Source organism: Strix uralensis, chromosome 6 (assembly GCF_047716275.1).
Source record: "Strix uralensis isolate ZFMK-TIS-50842 chromosome 6, bStrUra1, whole genome shotgun sequence".
Classification (NCBI taxonomy): Eukaryota; Metazoa; Chordata; class Aves; order Strigiformes; family Strigidae; genus Strix; species Strix uralensis.
The window spans coordinates 4,291,369-4,309,280 of record NC_133977.1 but is presented as its reverse complement, the minus strand read 5'-3'; the positions used below and the strand labels follow the sequence as shown (position 1 = coordinate 4,309,280).

General features: G+C 43.4%; 1 protein-coding gene across 1 annotated transcript in view; it reads right to left on the bottom strand.

Moving 5' to 3' along the window:
• Nucleotides 1-17,912, bottom strand: part of ABCA12 (ATP binding cassette subfamily A member 12) — a 114,076-nt gene that overhangs the window by 13,766 nt on the left and 82,398 nt on the right. Inside the window, exons 34-45 of the mRNA XM_074872358.1 lie at nucleotides 16,709-16,927; nucleotides 15,862-16,058; nucleotides 15,300-15,460; nucleotides 13,487-13,711; nucleotides 12,165-12,303; nucleotides 10,569-10,821; nucleotides 9,225-9,311; nucleotides 7,869-7,962; nucleotides 6,193-6,320; nucleotides 5,199-5,286; nucleotides 3,696-3,801; nucleotides 191-245 (exon numbers count right to left, since the gene is read on the bottom strand). Coding sequence (XP_074728459.1) covers nucleotides 191-245; nucleotides 3,696-3,801; nucleotides 5,199-5,286; nucleotides 6,193-6,320; nucleotides 7,869-7,962; nucleotides 9,225-9,311; nucleotides 10,569-10,821; nucleotides 12,165-12,303; nucleotides 13,487-13,711; nucleotides 15,300-15,460; nucleotides 15,862-16,058; nucleotides 16,709-16,927 — 1,752 coding nt within the window. The remainder of the gene's footprint in view (nucleotides 1-190; nucleotides 246-3,695; nucleotides 3,802-5,198; nucleotides 5,287-6,192; nucleotides 6,321-7,868; nucleotides 7,963-9,224; nucleotides 9,312-10,568; nucleotides 10,822-12,164; nucleotides 12,304-13,486; nucleotides 13,712-15,299; nucleotides 15,461-15,861; nucleotides 16,059-16,708; nucleotides 16,928-17,912) is intronic.

The window sequence follows — 17,912 nt, the reverse complement described above, 5'->3', positions numbered from 1 at the left end:
ACAGGAATCAGCAGCTCTGATGGGAAGAGGATGCTATTCATGCGTAGAGGGAATGAAGACAAGGAAGAGAGCAGTTTCATCATTTAGAGAAGGATATTCAGTAATTTAGGCTGGTTTATGGTTTCCAAGAAGCTGGTTTGCTCCTTTTCAAGCTAAACAATTCAGGCATCAGCCAAATGAATCTTCTTACATTACTTGTTCTTGACTCTGTCCTCCAGGATATGGGTGAGCTGATAAGAAAATACCTACAAAAACAAAAAGAACAGAAATTGAAAATGCAGCTAACTTAAAGCTTCCTTGACCAGTTTCTGATATCGACAGTAACACAGAAAACTGAGTAGAGAAGAAAAGCAGATCAAAAGCTGGGTTTTGCTCTGTCATCTTGGTGTGATCTTGGGCAGGATTTTGAGCATCCTCATTTTTCCCACGACTTCACTTCGATGCACAGAAGTTCTAGAATTCAAACCCTAGGCCTTGTTTCTGCATCTATCTGGCTGATAGTATCACTCACTTCAGTGAGGGCACTCCCACACCTAAAATTAGGCACATGCTTGTGGGTCCATGTATTTTAGGTTGATTTCCTCAACACTGACAAACTCAAAACTGATTAGTATGTCTCATTTTAAACCTGCTTTCTCAATATGGGCATCTGTTGAGGTGCTAGCATAAACCCAAGTAAGCTAAGGCTTTTTCGTTCCCAGTTTGGCAATGAGTTAATCCTGAACTATTCTGTTTTATGCAGCTAGGGGGAGGGGGGAAATAAGGATCATTTTGTCCAAAGGAACTAGCAAAAATCTAGTTACTGCATTTGTAAGGCCAGTGTGACATTTTCCAAAAAGAACCCTTAAAAATGGGTTTGTGTCAGGCACAGGCTGCAAGAGAGACATCTTCTGCTCAAGTGCAGATATCTTCAGAAGATTTAGTTTAAGTACTTCTTTACCAAGGAGAAGACCTAGCTCAAAATATACAAGTATTGCTCATCACAGTGCATTTGCTTTGTTTGGAGGCGATTTGTGACTATAAAAACAGAGTTTTCTAAGAAAGGGAGGAACTGGGCAGTGCTCTGGTGGGCCAGTTCCAACCTCCAGCGAAGGTCTCTGCCTTGGTTCCACCAAGATGACAGACCAATCTCTAAGACTGTAGCACCTAAGAAAGGGTTTAGGCTAAGATGTTTATGTGCCTAAAACCAAGGTTCTCAATCAGTATTTAGACACCTAAGTAAATGCCTCAGTTCTCAGGGAGTGCTGGAGGATCTCCAGCTGCTATTAAATCCAGAGAGATTTGCCAGAACATGCCATCTCTGAAATTTAAGCTCCTTACAGCCAGGTGCCTGCCTTTCAGCAGTTATACGAGGAAGAACTATTCTGGGCTATTTTCCCTAAGAATGACCACTCTGACATGGGCACCAGAAAGGAGGAGACTAGGGGTTTAGCTGACCAAACGCTGTACTGAACAAATATATTTGAAAGGGAAGATTTCATAGGATGTTCATTTTGGAGGGGAAAAAACCCTCAGTCTTGTCATCAGTGAGAGAAATGGAATTAAAATCTTGGGCTGCTGATAAAGCCACACAAACAGCCAGGGAATGTTTCCCTTCTCTAAAAGAGAGACAGAGAAAGAAAGATACCGTCTGTCTAATCTGTTAATACTTCACTATAAAGCCATTTTCCTTTACTGGAGCTTAGGCTAGAAGTCAAAATTTCCATTTCAATGCTTTCTCTTTTTTGTTGGTTGGGATTGAGAGAAGAGAAAGCACAATATACATAAGTCAAAAGCTATTATGACTTGCTTAGTGACGGGGTAAAAAGCTTTTTATGTATTTTTTTAAATATACGCAGTCTAAGTCAAACCTCTAACGTGGGACTGGCACCTCTTTCAAACTGCTGAAATAGCAACACACTTTTATCTGGCCATTTCAATGGTTCTTAAACTGTCATTTATTCGTCACAACAACAAATAGATTTAGCTGCCAGGAACATACCACGCAGAACGTCTGTTCAATTGTATTTCAAACTGGATTTACACTACCCCAGGGGAGCTATCCTAGTCCATTCATTTTATTTCCCCCATTCTATGGCTTGGATCATTAGTGGGAAGTGGAGAATTATCTGTCTGGTCATTTACTACTAAGCATTTCTGTCCAAAAACACATAAGCAGCAGGACAGATGGAATAAAAACTGCTGCTATTCTTTCCCACTGAAAATTGTTATTTTGCTGGTATAAAACTTTCCCTGTGAAAACTTTCTGACTGTTCACACGAGCTTCCTGCCTTTGCTCTTGCTACAGCATGTGTTGGGAATACAGAGACAGGGCAAGAAGCTTCACTGCTTAATAATTCAGCTGCTCTGGGATGTTCCTGCCGCTGGAAGCGCCTGGCTCAGGTCTCCTCTCTCCGCACCCGGGCAGAGGCTGCAGCTTTGTGATATGCTTTTGCAGCACACACTGAAGAGCTTGAACCTTCTGACCTGGAGGGCATGCTGCAAATCTCAAAGGCTCGAGCCAGTGGGTATTTTAGGATGGCGGTGGGGACGAGGCACTGGTTTCACTTGTTGTGAGCTGAGCTTGTTGTGAGGGGAGTTGCAGTGCATCGATATGAGGAGGTGGGAAGACAGACATGCTGTTTTGACTTGTAATCAGCATTCTGCTGTTTCTTTAATTCATGGCATGACACTCAAAGCTTCAGACCAGATGCCTTTTCCATTATAGTTCAGTTCAGACACTTCAGTGAGGAATAATCTTATGAGCAAAGAGACACTGTCACCTATTGCACTGTCACCTGGAACAGCAGGGCTCTGAGGTGAGGGGGGCTAGGCATGACCAGGACATGGCTGGAAGGGCACCATTTGTCAAAGAAAATCAATCAGTAGGGCATTTCTGCACACAATTGCTACTCTCGTCAGATCCCATAAATCTCTGTATAAGATTTCTCAAAATGGCATCAACATAAATCTTTCTCTTCTCCCCGCACCACCTCCACCTCTAGAGACAGGCAGACATACACAGATATATTTGTGCCCATGCCACACCCTTAATGTAAAGGGTTTAAACCATATATGGCTAAACCATGATAGAATTTATCAGCAGGAAATTGGGTTGCTGCATTACATTACCGAGGTGAAGCTACGAGAACTGATAACCCCAGATGGGCTACTAACACTCCTTGGAATCTGTGTATGTCATGTGTCAGAAGAAAAATATAGCTGAAAATTATGTTTCTCACTTAATCTCACTCTCTCTCATTCTCAAACACAAACATACACATACCCACACATCCTGAGTTGCTCTCAGCGGAAGGGTGACATATTAAAATTTACTAATCTAAACCACCCCCAGAGATGACCTAAAGTAGCCTTTCTATGCATAACTAATGGACACCTATCAAGAGACAGCTATTTCAGTACCATGATGAGAAGTAATAAATCAAATAGCAACCACTGGCATTTTTTTGGATGAAGGAAGTGTTTTATGTAGGAGCTGGGGTCCTCCCTGCCCAGCTCCCCTGAGTCTCTGACTAAGACAAATGAAATAAGTGATTTATTCATGCTTTTCAATTCCATTTTTAAAGCAGTTGCATAATTGGGAATAAAGAAATGGCCTCACTGAAGTCAAAGTAAGTGTTGTCATTGATTTCAACAGAACCAGGATATTCCCCCCAAAGGGGAGAAATTATCTGCTCATGTAAAGGGACACTTACCATATCTGGAAGTCTCATTTTTTGGCAAGTTAGCTCGAAGAATGAAGTTGTTCAAGCTGTTGAGATAGGCTGGAAGGCTGTGATAACCTTCAGGATTATACCACACCTGCACACAATTGAGAAATTGAAACAATTTGGGAGAGAAATTGTTACTGATAACACCTTTGGTTTGTTCAGCTTGCACAAATGAATCATTCCATGGTTGTTATCTGAAGTCATAAGCTCGACAAGTCAAAGTCCAATGATTAAACCACATCAAGTACTGAATGAGTATAAAAGCACATTCCACTTTCAGCACAAGCTGTCCCATCAGCTTCATTTACTTTCTGGGAGAGAAGAAAGAAGCACTAGCTTGGATATGTGACATAAATGTACAGAAAATTGGTTTCTTCTCTGTAATAATTTGCTCAGATCTGATGAACACCAGTGGTGGGGACTTCCCAAAGAAGGCTAAGCAGTCAAATGTCTAACACCCCTTGAAAGCCAGAGGGGGAAAGGTTGCTTTAGGGCAAAAAATAGCCAGTTGTCACCTTCTCATTCAGCAACAGCCCCTCCCTCCCCATGATAACTTTTCTTACCTATACTACAATAAACCCTAAGGACTGAGGGGAAAAAATCAGATCACAGGACATGCACTTTGAGGCAATTTACCTTCACCTACTTCAGGCACAACCCATAGCACCCACTTTGGAGGTGTAAGTTACCTACCAAAAGGCAGAGAGCTTAGGCTATTAAAGTTAGAAGCTTAAACACAGCCCACAGCATCCACTTTTGCATATTCCCATGTCCTGCGTGCTCAGTGATTTCATTCTCCTTGCCCTAGCAGAGCAAGGACTGGATTCTGCCCTGCTTCCAACACTACTGAGGTTTCCAGGTATTAAATCTGATGTGATAAGCAGATAGCTATAGCTTTCAGATCTAAGGTGAAGCTGTAAGATTGGAGGGGTGGAAACATCTGCACATTCATTATATGAGCTCTGAGTATTAGTGAAACAAACCCTGTGATTCCCTTTTATTGGAGCCATTTCTGAAAACAGCACTGCTCTTGCAGGAACACTCTCCTGGTAGTAGGTTTTGCAATGAGGATCTTGTCAACAAACTTGCGTTTCCCTGCTACCTCAGATTTCAGCCTTGGTACTTCTAACGCTGATGTGTTACAACATTTTCACTGAGCAGAAACAGAGAAATGAGTATGTCAGAATGCACCAGCCCTAGTTAAGGTATATACATTCTCTCATGAGATAAAGGTGCTAGTAATTGATCTTTTCACCTCTGTATAATAAAATTATGACAGCAGAAAAATTGTCTCCTGCTAGCAAGAGAAGTCAGACCAATAAAGAGGAATGGGGAGAGAAAAGGAAATTAGCTGCAAGTCATCTCTCCCATGCCAAGCTGCAGTTTTCAGAGGGTTTCGCTTTATTTTCTGAAACATCCCTCAACTCAGCATCACTTCTCCTGGTCCCACACTTCCCATGCTAGGACGAGCAGATGAAGGTTAGTTACCTTAGTCAACGTTCTGTTGGGGGGCACTGGCCTGATATCGAACTGCAGATCTGTGGTCAAAGGCAGCCCGAAACTCCAGCCACCATACCTGAGGGAAAACCAGAGGGAAATGCATTGCTACCCTCATTCAAAAGCTTTAATGCCTTTGGCTGGTGCATGTTAGCATGCCACTGTCAACCCAGTTGATTCTAGCTTGACTTAAAAGAACTCATCCCAGTACGTAGTGCGTGCCCAAGCCAACACTGCTGCAGGAGCCCTTATTTGGGGGGAAAAAGGGAAACAGAAACTCGGCAGCACTATCACAAAACTGTGCTGAAAGCCTCCATTTGAGAAACGTTTTGGAGCAGTGTGAACTCCTAACCCGCTTGCTTACCACACTGGAATAAGATGACTGCTTCTTACCCAGAAGATGAGCAGCTCAGTTTAAATCAATGGCAGATGAACATATTCCTTGACAACCTTAATGACAGGCTATTTTTGCCCCAAGACAGGCTGCGTGGCTGTGCTGCAGAGTCCAGACACACTAATAGCTCTAACAGCCCCATGGTGCAAGAAAACGTTCAGCCTCTAATTTCACTGGAACGGATGCACTTGTTTAAGTGAAGCACACACTGAGACTCTTCAGAGAATCAAACCTGGAGGAACGTCTTTCCCCAGGGTTTACTTCATGACAGGCTGTGTCAGATTTTCCTCTTTTTAAACATTTGAGTCAGACAAAGGCTTGGCTGCGGATCCAGCCATCGATCCATCAACGTAACAGGTGATTGACAAGTTATCCCTAGGCTATCTCTGCTGTGATCAAGCAGAGCACTTGCATGAACTTTTAACTCCATGATTGCAGGACATTTTACATCCTTTCACCAGATTCACAGAGACCATGAGCAGAGAGGCCCTTCTAAACCCCTACTGCACTGTGACCTCTTCAAGCACAGTGGATATGAGAGGCGGCTCCCAGTGCAATTCAGAGGAGGAGGACTGGAGATTCATGCTGTACCGTTTTTGCAGGAAGTCTTTGGTAGTTGCCAGAATGTAGGTCTCCACATTGTGCCCTGTAAGGTTATACAGTGTCCGTGTGGAGAAGGTCCTTCTGTGAGGGGGAGTGTAGTTCGTCTGTGGACATGTCTGAGCAGAGACAAACAAACAAAAATGTTAGCGTCTGTATTTTAACTAAAAACTAGCATGTGAGGACAAGATTGAAAGCTGGCGGTGGCAACATTCTGGTCCTGGGACTGATTCCTACAGAAGCTGATGATTCGCAAATCAGGGTGCAAAGACATGCAGCATGCATCCCTGCATGCTGTCCTGAACATATTTAGAGAGTTGCTTAAAAACAACCTTTCCTTAAATCTACACTTCAGTTCTACTGACATCAGTGAGACCTTGAAATGTGCTTCATGCTACGTAGGAAGATTTTTGCTGAATTAAGGCTGATCCTACTCAGCAGAGCATCAGAGTGACTGCACAGACAAATGCAGAGGGCAAAACAACTCATGGAGCAAAAAACTCCATGGCGGCCTCAAACTCTCATCTTGCATTTCACAGCAGCTACACACTACATTTCTGCTTTACTGTCAGTCATTGGGAATATTTTCCAGAGCTTCAGAGAAACCCTGTATTAGTCCTGAATATATAATTTAACATGCTGAGGGTCAAAGTCACATCGACTGTTTCATAAGGTTGAAGTGTCCTACCAGACAGCGTGCTGGCTGCTTCTTTCAGCTCATCCATAACAAAAACCCTGGCCTCCCCCATTGTGTAGCTGCTCATAACTTTTCATCAGAATACACAAAATAGCTTCTATCATGCTGAGGAACACCTGCCTGCCCCTGCTAGAGGTGAGAATCAGCTTTGAACATTATCCTGACTTACTGGAGAAACGATGCCAATACTTTTAATGATGTGAAATTAATTGTATGTCCAGAAAAATGCATAATATAGCTCCATTTTAAGAAATGACTAGAAACATTCAATTAAGTACATACTTTATCTTACAAATGGCATCATGCTGCACCAGGAGTCTGATTTCCTACTGGAAAAAAGCTGGACAGGTGAACAGCACTGGAGGAAGGAGAGCTCAACTTCAAACTGGACTGTAAAATTGTAACATCCTTGGGGCAGAATCTACCTTTTTCCCATGTGCATGTAAAGACACTAAGCCCAGCAGTGCCCATATCTGGTTCTGTATGTACCACCATAACGCAAATTAATATTATTAATCATCACTATTTATAATACGGAGCAGAGTAAAAGCAGATGGATCTAGACTTTGCATAAAATTAAATTCTGAAGAGCAAACAGCAATAATAGCTGTGCTTTCACATAATAACAGTGCTTGTATAAAATGCAATTTTCCTCTTGAATACATGTTCACCTCTGGTAAATGGGACAATCATACAACCTTCAAAACCACCATTAAAACTCTTCCCACCACAGGGAGCAAGGCAGATATATTAGCACGCGAATCTTCTGAGAACGCTGTTTCCTTTCCTGTCCCCAAACTGGTGCAGACAGTGGTTATCCTGCGTACAAAATTAACCAGGCCAAAAAGAGAGGAGGAATTTGAACTCTGAGTTCCCCTTAGTGTCATGCCTGCCCACAAAACCATTCCCAACCTACAAGGCCCGCCAAATATCCCCCAAGCCCCCTCACTTTTGGGTTTACTCAAATTACCTGGATGCCATCTGTGCAGTTGCAGGCAGAATACTTAGTTCTCTGGTCTCCACTGGTAATCCACTGGCCAAGCATGTCCTCCTTTAAACACTGCCTGAAAATGAACACATTTTCCTCTGAGGTTCTCTACGCTCAGGTGTGCAAATGATGCTAATTGCTGTCATGTTCAATGACAGCAAAGATGGCAGTGAGTAGTTTCAGCAGCAAAGCACACCTTCTTGTCAGCTCTGGGTGCTTCAGGGAATACCCATCCTCCTGCTGCCTTCAGTTCCTCTCAGCAGAGAGCCCTCACTACTGCTCTCTGTGCCTGGATTTGTTCAGCTGATCAGAAGGAATCCAGACACCACTTCATTCCCACAGTAGACAGTGTAAGGAGTTAGCACGCAAAGGCCAAAAACATCTTACAATGCAGAAATAAGGGCTATTGTCCTTGCAATAACTGGGGAGTCCTGCGATGGACTGTATTGACTAGGCGGTCACTGTAAATACTCAGTATAAATATTTGCGTGCAGATATGTGGCACATATGAACATGCAAGTCTGCCCAGGATTCTACTGCCACTTCCATGAAAATATATCTGCAGAGTCCGAAACAAACCAGCCCTCAGGGGAGAGCTTTTAGATACAGATAACAAAAGCTATGCTGAGAACTTTCTGGGTGGGCTCAGTGGTATAACTGGGATTATTGGGGAGGCAAGGACTTCTTCCCAGATACAGGAATAGCTTGTTCACATTCTGGCACCCTGCCACCACCAAAGCTGCTTCCTTACTACTCCTAGTAGTAAAGGAGTCCATTTGTGGTGGTGCATACTTCTTGGGGCAAGCAAAGAACACCAGTGCCAAGGTCCTGGGGCTGTGTGGAAGTCCCTGTCTCATCCTTAAAGCACAGTATAATTTCCTGTCTTCAAAAATATCTACAGTTCTGTGCTGGCAGACACAAGCCTTTGCTCCAAGCGGCATGGGAGCCACATAGGCTCTCAGCAGGGCTGAGGTCTGCTTCACGCCAGTCATGACTACACAGCTCCCTGCTCTGAACTGACTAGATGATCTTCAAGGTCTTTTCCAACCTAGATGATTCTGTGATTCTGAGACTTGCATCCCGCCAGATCAAGTCCGTGAGCAGTGCAAGCCTGTGCCTGCCTGCAAAAGGCCAGTTAGACATCTCCTAATGAGCTGAAAGAGTCTGCAAGTCAATCTGAAGAGAGGCAAGGGATATTTTCTTCTCTGCATGTGGCAACAATGTATGAAAATTCTGCAGATGATCAAAGGTGGTTATTAAGATCTAATGGATAATAGCATTATGTCAATTCTCCTGCAGATTCAGAATTTAAATGGAAGAAAACCAAGAACTACTTACGAATTGCTTTCATTCATGCATGTGTTATCCGTTCCAGGGAAAGCAAGCATTGAAGCGACTAAAGCATCTGTTGTTTCATTAAAATTCCTAAGATTTAACAAAGAGAAAAGAAACCAGGAAAATGTTCAAGGTACTTCCACTACCACTGAGCAGAGGAAAACTGTGTCTGAATGAAACAGGATTTATTTAAGATGTTAAATAAATGATTATTTGTGGTGCTAGCCCTACAAATCACTTAAGTACATGCAGTACATGAGGACAGTCACACAAGTTTAAAAGGACTGCTCATCACTCAGGGCTGCACAGCTACTCCAGTGATTTGCTGCCTCTAGACCTAAGCAAGATACTGATGAACTTTTGGACAATCATGATTCTGTTGCCAGGGAAAAAGCATCTACTGCAATTTTCAGGCACTACTTCCAGTCTTGTCTCAATCAGCTCTCTCATCTGTGATGTCCACTTGGTTTTGGTCATTCAAGATGTTTCTTGCTTCTGACTCAGCTCGCTAGCAATGATCCATGAGGAGAAGCAGACAACATTAGGACAGAGGACTCAGGCATGCAGTTCTGGCTCATTCCCTCATCTAGCAGGCCTGAAGTGGAAAGGCATGAGCAGTCCTCAGAAAGAACACCTAAGAGCAGACATGCTTGCTTTAGAGTTGTATTTTATATTTCTGACTTAAAACTGAGAACCACTGGAGAAAGACAGCAGTTCACATCATGAAATCAGAATGATAGAAATTATAATAATTTTGGTACTAGGGTTTTTAAGCACAATGAAATAATTCAGTGGTGACATCTTCACCACACTGAAAAAGCACATGCCCTTCAAATTGACTGTGTGCCCTGGACTAGTGGGGCCTGGGCAGGAAAGCGTGTCCTGTACTGACAGAGAGGAGAGCAATGCAGACAGTTCAGAAGATGGATAGAATTTGATCCCAGAGTTGTAATGTTGGAGACAACTGATGTGGGGGCCTCTATTTCACATCGGGGGAAGAGTACATATATGAAGAAAATCACTATGGGACAATATGGCTGTCACAGGGCTGGAGGACTCCAACAGGAAACACAAAGAATGTTCCTCATGTATTTCACAGTTAATTCCAACTGAGAGGTTGCTTTTGTAAAGCTTTCTGATTGCTGGTCTGAGCCAAGCCATCTCCCCCGGAGATCCTTTAGGAACAGGATTTCTACACGTTATCTGCGTAACGTAACTACACAGATAACATAGCTACATGTTATCTGCATAACGCTTTTCCACTGGTTGTGCTTAGAAATAACCCTAATGGTAAAACTAGCTCTTTATAAACAAATGGGTTTAAGGATCTCGAAGAACACCACTCACCCAAAGAAGTCTGTCTGGTCGGATGTGCCGTACAGAGAGGGGGAAAGAATCAGTTCGGGATATTCAGTCTCTTTAGTTCTCAGTGTCCCAAGTCCCATCGCAGCCATCACAAAGAGGACTGGGAGGATGACCTGAGCAATGAAGCCTCTGACATCCCGCCGGGTATGGTGGAATCTCTTAATGAACAAAGCTGATGTCTTCTTAAGCAGCAAGGGCAAACCCTGCAGGCTTTTTGATCTGATCAGGAGCTGATCTGGGCACAAAAGAACACATTTTGTGAATCAGTATTTGTGAAATGCAGGGAATTGACGGTTATAGTACCCTGGGAGTATATTTAGCTTCCTGCACTCCTTTACAGATGGCAAATCAAAACTACTAAGTTGGAACATATGCAAGGGTCAGGCTTGGGACAGGACTCAGATTTTGGCTCGAGTCATCAGCTCATGTAGCACCATTTTTTTTGTTTAATTTCAAATGGATACATGTAGTGAATTCATTTTGAGATCTTGCAAGAAGAACACAGGCTTTCAGAAACAACAAGTTATCTTACATCCTACCAGCTGCAACTTACAGGGGAAATGTATTATTCTTTTATATTTGCAAACTGAAAATTTTCATTGGAAAGCAGGTTGTCAGACAAATCAAGAAGAGAATTAATCCTGAAACAAGAAAACAAGGCACATAAACCAGTTGATCTTTTGCATGGACAGGCTTGTGGTATTCTAAAAGCAGAGCCAAATCCTGTACCATCTATTTCTCTTCATGAAATACTAACCTATATAATACAACACAAAGCAAATCCTTTTCAGTGCTCTCATTAGGGGTGACACAAAACAGTTCTCTATGCATATAAGTTCCTGTTTACAGTAACATTTACAGTGCAAGTCAGTTTTGAGAAGTGAGTACAAAATCACCTCTGTGTTGTCCCTTGGATGCCTCCCTAACTATAAATGGTATATTTACAAGTACAAAAAATGTTTATACTCTAAGAAAGCATTTCAACTAGGTATTTGCTCATTTTGGGGCTGTGACACCTTTTGCAGCTCTCAAACCCTCAGAGATACTGGTGTAGCTTGATTCTCTCCTGAACATGAGTTAATCCAACTGTCTGGCCCTTTGAGCTGTTTAACCACACTGCAATGGCTAGGACACAGCAAAAAGCAGCAAGGAGGACCCAGCTCAGAGCTGTGCTGCTTTTGCAACAAGCTAAGGATTTCCCACAAAGTTTCTCTCCAATTCTACTAGATATGTAGAAATAATCCTCTACATCAATTACAGCAATTACTTTCAGAGGTATACATTTACTCTTTCACCCACACATTGTATTTGATTAGATTAAAACTTGGATCATTTTAAAGGAAGGCGGATGTAAACAAAACCCCTCTGTAATTTATTCAGTGATTCAGACTATTGCAAATCAGTGGATCTAAACAACTGTTGAGTGCTGTACTTCTAGTGATTTATTGGTTTTGCAATTCCTGGTTAGGTAAAATGTGGTTTTCAACAAAGAAAGAAGACAGGGAGCTCAAATCAGTCCATCTGTCACTGTTTGCATCTGTGACAAATCTGGAATAAAACCTGGAGGTAATTTAGTACCGTCTCTTTCTGTGAAGGTATCCGTGCTCACGGACATTTCGTCACTGCCAATTTGACCGCTGGCTCCAGGCAGCTGTTGGGGCAGTTCAGCATCTTCTTGTTGGTCCTTTACTAGCTCTTTTGTCAGATTGAGAAACACCTATGGAGCAAGAAAATATGAAGGAAAATTGGTCCAAATTACTCCATTTACCAAAACAATAATCAGAATCCACTCTCCTACTTTGTAGCTGTAACTGGTGCAGCAACTGTGAATTACAATCCTCTTTCTGTTCCCTTTGTGTTCTGCGAGAGAAGGTAACTTTTTTTCAGTATAAAATTGTTGTTGTCCAGCTCCTTGTCACCTCCCATCTCTTCTGCTGCAGCAGTGGAAACTTAAACCTTTGCAGATGCCCCCTGGACTTACCTTGTCCTAATACCACCTGCTATGTGACTACTGAGTAGGTGTAAATGAAGCTGCATTTCAGCTCAGGCCCTACATTACTCTACTCCCTTCACACGCACACAGTGAGCAGCGTCCAGATGGCTCTCCTGCATGGCATGAGTGAAGAAACAAGGAGGGCAGTTTCCCTGGGATATTTTCCCCTCTAGCCTCTGACAATCCCAGCTGCCTCCATGCTGGGAGTGTGCACAGTCGTGGCACCCAAGCTGCAATGTGGTACATGTTGTATAACTCATTCTTGCTGCCTTAGGAAAACACCTTAAAAGCAAGCAAGAATTTCTGAGCAGAAGGATAATGATCTCCCTTTCTCCTTTCTGCAAGACAAGGGTCATCACTGCACATCATTTACTTTTTGTTTCTGATGCAACTAAATGTTTGCATTTATTTGACCAGAGATTTCCCACAGCAGAAAGGTGCCTGTGTTAGTCCAAGATGCACCAGGTGACTCACTTACACATTACAGCATCCATGCTGAAGTTCATCATCTAGATCGTTTGCTAACTCCCTCCCTGCTGACTGCATCTGTAGACAAACGCAGATTCATGGAGACCAGGAGAATAGTTCAAAGAGAAACACATCATTGCCCTCTCTCCTTAGTCTAACTCCAGTATCTCATTTTCTGGGTAAAATGCCAAAAAGCTGTTAGCAATGTGAGACAGTGGTACACTTTCTGCATTAGTGTACGTATAGATTTATGAATACATCTACACACACTCACACGTTCATAAGTGTAACACAGTGAACAACTGAACCACTTCTTCCCCTGCCTGCAACTCCCACATCCAAAACATGCCACTGTCTAGCCCAGAAAGCAGAGCTACACAGTGCTGTGAAGTTAATCTCCATAACATTTCATTAAATCGAGCAGATCCTGAGCTCATACCTCTTCCACGGTTGTGTTTGAAATCCCGTAGCAACCAAGGTGAAGATCACTTAAGCTGGTATCGAGGGCTCTGAGAAGCGCCTGGTAGGCCCCCGAAACTGTGGACTGGAAGGGGGGAAGCACATACACGAGCTCTCCACCAATATCCTCCTTGAGATAAGCCTCTGGGAGGTGGGACTGGATCAAGGAGGTCACTGCTGTGGTGTCACACTCTTCTATCATGTTCTGAAAAAGGAGGAAAACACTCTGTGGTCACTGAGAGGGCTGCAAGGTCTAATTTCCTACTGCAGGATTTAGTCCAAATCCTGTCCCAGAGCATAATCAGTAAGTGATCTCAGTCCAGGTACGCAACATTTCAAGTTAAATATCAAAAGGAGATGAAAGTGGGTTTCTGGCCCTTGAAGAAGGAGGTGTGGCACTGTGCCCATCTTGTGCCCTCTGCCTACAGGGATACTGGGACTGGGCTGGATCAACTGCTTTGCACTAGCTAGAGGTTTTGTGGTACAGCAGAGAAAAAGCCAAGCCACAAGAGGGCTGACACCCGAACTTAGCTACCAGGACAAATACACTCTTTTTCCCATGAAAAACAGGGCCTGCACATGTGTCTTTTTATATTTTCTCTATCTATACTGCTAGCGATTTGGAAGAGGGACTGATCTCTTATGGTACCTGCACATTATTCTGTGTGTTGGGGCTACCAACAGCACTTAATAAATGCTATCAAGGGCAGAGTTCCCCCCTCTTTGCAAGCAGAAGTATTTTCCCCCAGACCAGATACTATCAACAGACTCTTCCCATCTGCTGCCTCACACTCTGCACCCAGCCTTGACTTTAACCCTCAGGGAGACCCTGTTCTTCAACAAAGCAGAGCACTGACATTCCTGTTCTCTGAGGGCCACAGCGGCTGGTGCGGTGGCCCTGCTGGAAAGCCTCCCTCTGCTTTGAGGGAAGCAGGGGCCACACGTTCTGGTGGAACCTCTCAGCGAGAAGCAGCGTGCTCATGTACAGATCCTCAATAGTTGTTTGGTACCACTACCATCCTTGGATCTGTCACTCAGCTCCTGCTGATACAGCCTTAAGCGCCTGCATCCCTGAAAGAGCCTTGATGGCCCCACTCAGAGACAAAGCTGCTGAGAGCTCTAGCTCAGCTCCACGTGGGCTCACAAACGGGAGAATCTCTGCCTCTGCCCCCAGCAGTGCCTGCTGAGGTGACCGTGCTCACAGGACACCAGCAGGAAAAGGAGAATAGAAAAGACTGCATCGTGCACCTGGGATACAGGAAGCTCAAGTTCAGACCTCTGCCTTGTCTATTAGAGTTGCAGGGCTTTGTGTAGAGGGACTGAAGCTAAGACTCCTGTGTTTTGGGGAACTGCCCATATAGGCTGTCTTTCCTTTCCTCAGGAAACTTATTTATAAAAAAGCATGTGAATTCCAGCATGGGACAGGCAGAGCAAGCCGGAGAGCAGAGTGGACTGTAACCCAGGTATCTCACTGGTTGAAGCATATGAAAAACTGATCTTACTGGCAGCCCAAGGAAACAGTCCAGCATATTCTTGAACCTGTGTGGCCAAACCCAAGGCTTTCAACCCAAAAGGCATCTCACGTTCACCCAGGCATAAAGTGGTTGCATAAAGAAGTTATTTCATGAAGGTGAAATTATATTGGAACAACCATTCCACTGCAGACATCTAAGACTGAGATGAACCTTCTGCAGCATGCTTCATATCTGATGTGTCTCCTACCTTCCTGTCATATGACTGATTCAGTTTCCCACACAAGATGCTGAAAATTTAGGACCAACTCAGGCACAAACCTTCTTTTTTGTGAGTGTCAGGTGGTATCCATCACCAAAAGTTTCCTTGAGGTAGAATGGAGAACCACAACATTTGAGCCCTCCATGCTCTAGGAAGGCGATTCGGTCACTCAGAACTTCTGCTTCATCCAAGTGGTGTGTTGAGAGAATAATGGTTCTGCCTGGAAAACACAAAGCTGCTGTCAGCCACCACAGAATAAATACACATGATTACATGAGACAGGTGAAAGCTACGCTGAATGAGGGGACACAGAACATCAGTTGAAAAATTGACTGTGTTTTTTTGTAATTATTAGTGAAATTGGATGAAAGGCAACATTAGAGACAAGCTGAAAGTTACTGTATTGTAAATTGTGTCTTACGGTAAAGTTACTTTTCAAATCACACTGTGAATTTACAGAAACAAACCCGGATGCATCCAGGGGGCCTGCAAAATCCCAGTCTCCCACAATTCGTTCTCTGTGGTCTCCAAAACCCACAGTTCAAAGCCACTGATACCATATTTGCAAAAGTGACAAGAATTGTCTTTGCTACTGGGCAGCATCTCGTCTCATCATAGTACCTTTTTTATTCTTGGAGATAATTTCCCAAATACTTCTCCGAGAGCATGGATCCACCCCTGTGGTTGGTTCATCTAGTATCACCACCCTCGATCCACCCAGGAGAGCAATAGCTATCGATAACTTCCTCTTCATCCCCCCGGACAGGGAGCCAGCTAGCTTGTGACGATGGCTGTACAGTCCAGTCTCCTTCAAAGTCCTTGAAAACAAAGAAAAAACAACCCCCAAATGTTGTCCTTCAGGCACCTTTTAAAAGCAGGGGATCTGAAAATATCCAAAAAACCCATAACTGCAAATGAAAAACTGCTCAAGTATGGACTGCTCTACTGAATGGTCACAGTGCAGGGAGATGATTCACCCTGTAGCTCAGTCACTGGGATTTTAATTTAAAACATTTTTTAGGATGTGTTCAAAGTTTCCATCTGACAAGTCAAGGTTAAAGGCTCAACCTCGTCAACTGAGGACACCAAGATCCAAACTCCCTGGGATGTTCTGGCTGCTTCACTTCTCCGCAGAACCAATAAAGCAGACATCATCTTTCTGACTGGTTGATTAAATCTCTTTCTGGGGCAAATTGTAAAGCAGCAAAGACTAGACCCTTACACCTATAAATTCATCTCCAAAGAACTGCCACAGAAGCTTGTAAACCCCCTGGAGAAGAGACCTTGTTTTCTTACAGCCACAGATATCTATATATTCCTCTAGTCAGACCAAGGCATTATTTGAACTCTACGCTGGGTCTGCAACAGTCCTCAAAACCATTCATTTGTGCTTTGCAGTGGCAATGGCACTACCACACAATAATTTTGACAGCCTGCTCTCCCTTCTCCAACCCTGCTATTTTTATACCTCTTCACTTCTTGGTAGAGCTCCTGTTTACTCCAGTGAGGGACTTTGATGTACCCATAGAGCAGCAGGTGTTCCTTTGTGGTGAGGTAGTTAAAAAGCACGTTGTGCTGCATACACACACCCATGTTCTTCCTGATAACTTCCTGGTCAGTCCTGATGTCCTTGTCATACACAAAGATAGTACCTGATGACGTAGGGAACAACCCAGTCAAAATAGATCTGAAAGTGAAAAAATAAATAGAAAAGGAAGTTAGAAAAAGGCAAAAGCCGTACGTAATTTTTTCACATGGTCCTGTACCTATCACCATTTTCAAAGCTTCCTTACATCACTATCACGCTTCTTCCAGCCAGAGACCATGACCACTGCATCTTCTGCTGTCTGACCATGCTTTGGCAGAGCAGTGGCCAATTAACATCAAAGGACATCCTTGTATCCCTCTGCGGGAACGCAAAGGCAAGTCCCAAGCTCACACACTGAACTCTGGCTCCTTTTCACATGTACTTTTATCGTCCTCAGCCTTCCTCTCCCTAGGTCAGACTATTGCATATTCTATACATCAACACTCATGAATACCCTTGACTTCCAATTTAATCGCTGGGAAGTCATACAATGTAGTTATTCTCCATTCTTTGAGGTTTGTCTGCAGTATCCAGACAGCCTCATATTGCTAACCACAACAGAGATTGAAAACCACATCTTCATCTTACTAACCACTGGTTTCACTGCCATTATTAAGAAGAAATGGGAGAGGACTTCCCAACAAGACACCTCACAGTGGGCAGCACTTTCATCTAGTTCAAGCAAATAATCACCTACCTAGCAATACCCAACAGACCCGAGTCAAACACCATCTGCTCAGAATAACTACTCGCACATTATAGGTCATCTAAAGGGAGAAGATGCATCTCAGACTGCCCTTCACCTTCCCAGAGCTTCTCTCTCTCCTGGGACTTTTAACCATCATTAAAAAGGAAAGAAGTAACCTGTAGCCTTACTCAGGATTTGAAGCCTGCACTAAGTTTCAAGAAGCTTTATACTTTTCTGCACTTCACCTTTGTCTACACTTTGCAAACAGGATATGAGATGAATTGATAATAAGCTGAGATGAAGCACACATCTGTCTTACTGGTTTGGGATCTTCTGAGGCTTCTATTTATCAGTTTAATGTTGCTTTCAGAGTGATGCACATATATATCAGTGGAG